The sequence below is a fragment of the Chelonoidis abingdonii genome, chromosome 12 (genome assembly GCF_003597395.2).
Source record: "Chelonoidis abingdonii isolate Lonesome George chromosome 12, CheloAbing_2.0, whole genome shotgun sequence".
Lineage (NCBI taxonomy): Eukaryota > Metazoa > Chordata > Testudines > Testudinidae > Chelonoidis > Chelonoidis abingdonii.
In genome coordinates, this window is record NC_133780.1 from 1,104,768 (window position 1) to 1,106,485 (window position 1,718).

The 1,718-nt window shown below is 64.4% G+C and overlaps 1 protein-coding gene across 1 annotated transcript in view; it reads left to right on the forward strand.

Annotated features, from left to right (window-relative positions):
* Positions 1-1,718, forward strand: part of TNXB (tenascin XB) — a 62,475-nt gene that overhangs the window by 44,668 nt on the left and 16,089 nt on the right. Inside the window, 2 exon segments of the mRNA XM_075071491.1 lie at positions 7-151; positions 1,137-1,430. Coding sequence (XP_074927592.1) covers positions 7-151; positions 1,137-1,430 — 439 coding nt within the window.

Here is a 1,718-nt window from a genome sequence, read left to right on the forward strand (position 1 = left end):
GCGGAGGGCAAACCCCAGGCGCTGCCTGTGGACGGGGGATCCCGCACGGTCACCGTCACCAACCTGGCCCCCTCCCGCAGATACAAGTTCAACCTCTACGGCATCTCCGGCCGCAAGCGCCTCGGCCCCATCTCCACCGACAGCGTCACAGGTCAGTGGCTGCGCCTGGGTGTGCTGGCCCCTTCCCCTCCCGGCCCCGTTGCTGTGCCGTGTGGTCGGGTTAACACACAGGACAGGTGGAGAATGGAGCCAGTTCCCACCTCCCCATGTTCACAGACTCACCTGGCATGTCCACACCCCACAGGCCAGGGGCCCTGAGACAGGCACTGCTGCGTCTCAAACCAGAGTCCCCCCGATGATCGCCCAGGGGGCAGGGTCTGCTCCTGCCAGGCCCCAGCTCGCTGGCCCGTGGGGCTCACTGGCTCTTCTCCGGGCCGGGTCGGTGCTCTGTCCGTGGGACGCTTGTCACCGCGGAGCTGGAGCTGCCGGGTCCATGCAGCTGGCGTCTTGGAGCAGCACCAACCCCTCCAGGGCCCGTGGGGCAGAGCTTGGACCCCTGAGCCGGCCTGTGTCTGCCCCTCCCAAGTCGGGGGGTGCCTGGCCGTCCCCTTGCTGGCTGGGCCCTGCCCCTGGGCTGCCAGTCCAGGTCACCCGCCCCACACAGCCCCCTCGATAGTGCCCAGCAAGGGTGGCCTGTCGCTCTGTGCCCACCTGACGCCAGGCCAGCTGGGGCTCGGGGTCAGCTACCGTCCATTGGGCAGGGCCCCCAGAGACTCGGTCTGGGGCTCCAGGAGCTGGAAAGCCCTTCGGGGGGGTCACACAAATATGCTCCCACCCCTTTCCTGCTTCTTCTTTCTCCCTTTCCTATACCCCCCCATCGCTCCTCCCCCCTCCCCACACCTGCCTGGCCCCTGCCCTTATCTCAGCCCCACAAGCCACGTCTCTGCCCCTTTCGCTGGGGAACTGCTTTGCTCCCACCGTGCCCTCTCCTCCACCAGGGCGGCCCTCCTGCTCCGATCCCAGGGCTACGCTGCCTGGATCTGCAGAGAGCCTGAGCCCATTGCTCCAGGAGGCAGGGGCTGCCTCCATATGCCTGACCAAGTGTTTCCACACCCTGTGCCCCCTCTCTTTTCCAGCTGTGGCACCGTGGGACAAGGGAGCCGGGACGCAGCTACGCCTCGGGGAGCTCTCAGCCTCCAATGTCACCCGCGACTCTGCCTTGCTCTCCTGGACCGTGGAGGAGGGGACCTTCGACTCCTTCATCCTCCAGTACAAGGATGCGGAGGGCAAACCCCAGGTGCTGCCCGTGGACGGGGGATCCCGCACGGTCACCGTCACCAACCTGGCCCCCTCCCGCAGATACAAGTTCAACCTCTACGGCATCTCTGGCCGCAAGCGCCTCGGCCCCGTCTCCACTGACACCATCACAGGTCAGCGGCTGCTCCCGGAGCACCAGCTCCTTCCCCCTGACCCCCTTTGCTTTGCAGTGCGGTCGAGACAGCAGCCACCAATGGGACCATGGCTGAATGAATGAATAGATAGATGGATGGATGTCTGTGTATGGAAATGGGTGGGGATGGATGGATGGATGAATGGATGGAGGGGATCTCATGGATGGATAGACTGATTAATGGACGTGTATGGGAATGGATGGATAAGGAGAGGGATGGATGTGGATGGGGATGGATGGATAAGAAGATGGATGTATGTGGATGGGG